Source organism: Salvelinus sp. IW2-2015, linkage group LG23 (assembly GCF_002910315.2).
Source record: "Salvelinus sp. IW2-2015 linkage group LG23, ASM291031v2, whole genome shotgun sequence".
NCBI lineage: Eukaryota > Metazoa > Chordata > Actinopteri > Salmoniformes > Salmonidae > Salvelinus > Salvelinus sp. IW2-2015.
The window spans coordinates 22760042-22762009 of record NC_036863.1 but is presented as its reverse complement, the minus strand read 5'-3'; the positions used below and the strand labels follow the sequence as shown (position 1 = coordinate 22762009).

The 1968-nt window shown below is 45.6% G+C and overlaps 1 protein-coding gene across 7 annotated transcripts in view; it reads left to right on the top strand.

The window, feature by feature from the left end:
- Positions 1-1968, top strand: part of LOC111950127 (active breakpoint cluster region-related protein) — a 237659-nt gene that overhangs the window by 104512 nt on the left and 131179 nt on the right. For 2 of the 7 annotated variants that reach the window (XM_070434433.1, XM_070434434.1), the window contains exon 1: positions 1000-1228. The exons of 4 other annotated variants lie outside the window; for them this stretch is intronic. In XM_070434433.1, coding sequence (XP_070290534.1) covers positions 1094-1228 — 135 coding nt within the window. In that variant the 5' untranslated portion in view covers positions 1000-1093. Of the gene's footprint in view, positions 1-700; positions 709-999; positions 1229-1968 lie in introns of those variants that run through there. One more of the 7 variants, XM_023967509.2, reaches the window with a different exon arrangement.

The window sequence follows — 1968 nt, the reverse complement described above, 5'->3', positions numbered from 1 at the left end:
TTGAGGTGTGTTTCGGGTCATAGGTGGCATGACCATGTATAGGCAGAGCGTTGAAGCGAGCATAGACATCTTGCATTCTACTTCCTGTTCAGGGAAAGTGCTGCCAAATGACTTCTGTTCCACTCAGAGAAAAAATTCAAACGTTTTTAGAAACTAGAGGTTGTTTTCTATCCAATAGTAATAAAAATATGCATATTGTACTAGCAAGAATTGAGTACGAGGCCGTTTAAAAATCATACGATTTTCACCAAAAGTGAAAATAGCACCCCATATGTTTCCCATGCCAATAAAACCCTTAAATTGAATTGAATTGAGAGGGAGAGAGACCTGTTGTCACAATATTATGATTTTTTTWWATTAAATTTTTATTTAGCCATTTAACTAGGCAAGTCAGTTAAGAACAAATTCTTATTTACAATGACGGCCTACACCGGCCAAACCTGGACGACGCTGGGCCAATTGTGAGTCCCGTAGGGCGGCGCACAATCACAGCCGGTTGTGTTTACTGTGTATGTTTTATTGTTTCTTTCACTTTTGTTTACCTATTTCACCTGCTTTGGCAATGTAAACATATATTTCCCATGCCAATAAAGCCCCTTAAATGAAATTGAAATTGAATTGAGTGGCAGAGGCAGAGAGAGAGGAGTGTTCACCCTGTGAGGAAGTGGAGGCGGAACAGTGACACACCACGAAGACTGAGAGGGAGGGGTGCAGGTAGGCGGGGCTATCGCCCTGCTCATGTCTGTATGTGTTACGAGGTGTGTGTGTGTGTGTGTGTGTGTGTGTGCTGCACACAACACCAGCAACAGCTGAATGAGGTGGAGCTCCGGCTAAAGACTCTCTGGCTCTCAACAGAAAGATAAGAAACAAGAAGAAAATAAAAAGACAGAGGGAAAAAGAGAGACAGAACAGTAGAACGTTGAGTATTTCAAGCAGGGCTGAGGAGGGTTGTGGGCCCAGAAGGAAGGAAGGACAAGACTGGCTTGCTGCAGTAGAGGAAGGCCTGCGGTGCCTGGGCAGGCCCAGGGACGCCTGAAGAAGGAAGGGAGAGAACAAAAGAGTGAGAGAGAGATTAGGCCCTGTGAGGAAGACCATGGAGGAGGAGGTGTTGTGTTACTTGGACAAAGTGCTGGAAGATGAGGATGTGTTTGAGTGTGGAGACATGGACCTGGAGAGTCCACTAACACCAGGATGCATGCTGATGACTCCTGTCCACAGGCAGTTCACGGTGAGTCTCAGGTTGCATCCACAATGGCATCCTATCCCCTATATAGTGTACTACTTTAGACCACATAGGGTTTTGGCTAAATCTACTATTTTAGATTTGTCCTCAGCCTACCACTGCCCCTCTACAGGAAGGGAAACAGGATTTGACAGGGGAAGAAACTGCCAACGCACCGCTGCTTACTCACTCATAGACAGGCTTGGTCTGTACTGTGTGACTGGCTAAAAATAACAGAGTGAAAAGTATTATTGGTGTCTTTTCACAATGTTAAGAGCAAATTCTTATTTACAATGACGGCCTGGTGCTGTGTATGTAGACCTCTGCTGTGAGGGTTGTGTGTGTTTATTTTTAATTTTACCTTTATTTAACTATGCAAGTCAGTTAAGAACAAATTCTTATTTTCAATGACGGACTAGGAACACTCACGCAAACCCTGTGCACAACAGCACACTACCCGGTCACACACACACTACCCTGTCACTACATCACACAACCCCTGTCCACACACACAACCCTGTCACACACACACAACACCTGTCACCACACACACACAACCCTGTCACACCAACACGCACAACCCTGTCACACAACACAACCCTGTTCAAGCACACACACACAACCACTGTACACACACACAACCATCACACACAGCAACCCTGCACACACACACACACCTACACACACAACACACACACAACCCGCACCACACACACACACACAACCCTGCAGCATCACACACACAG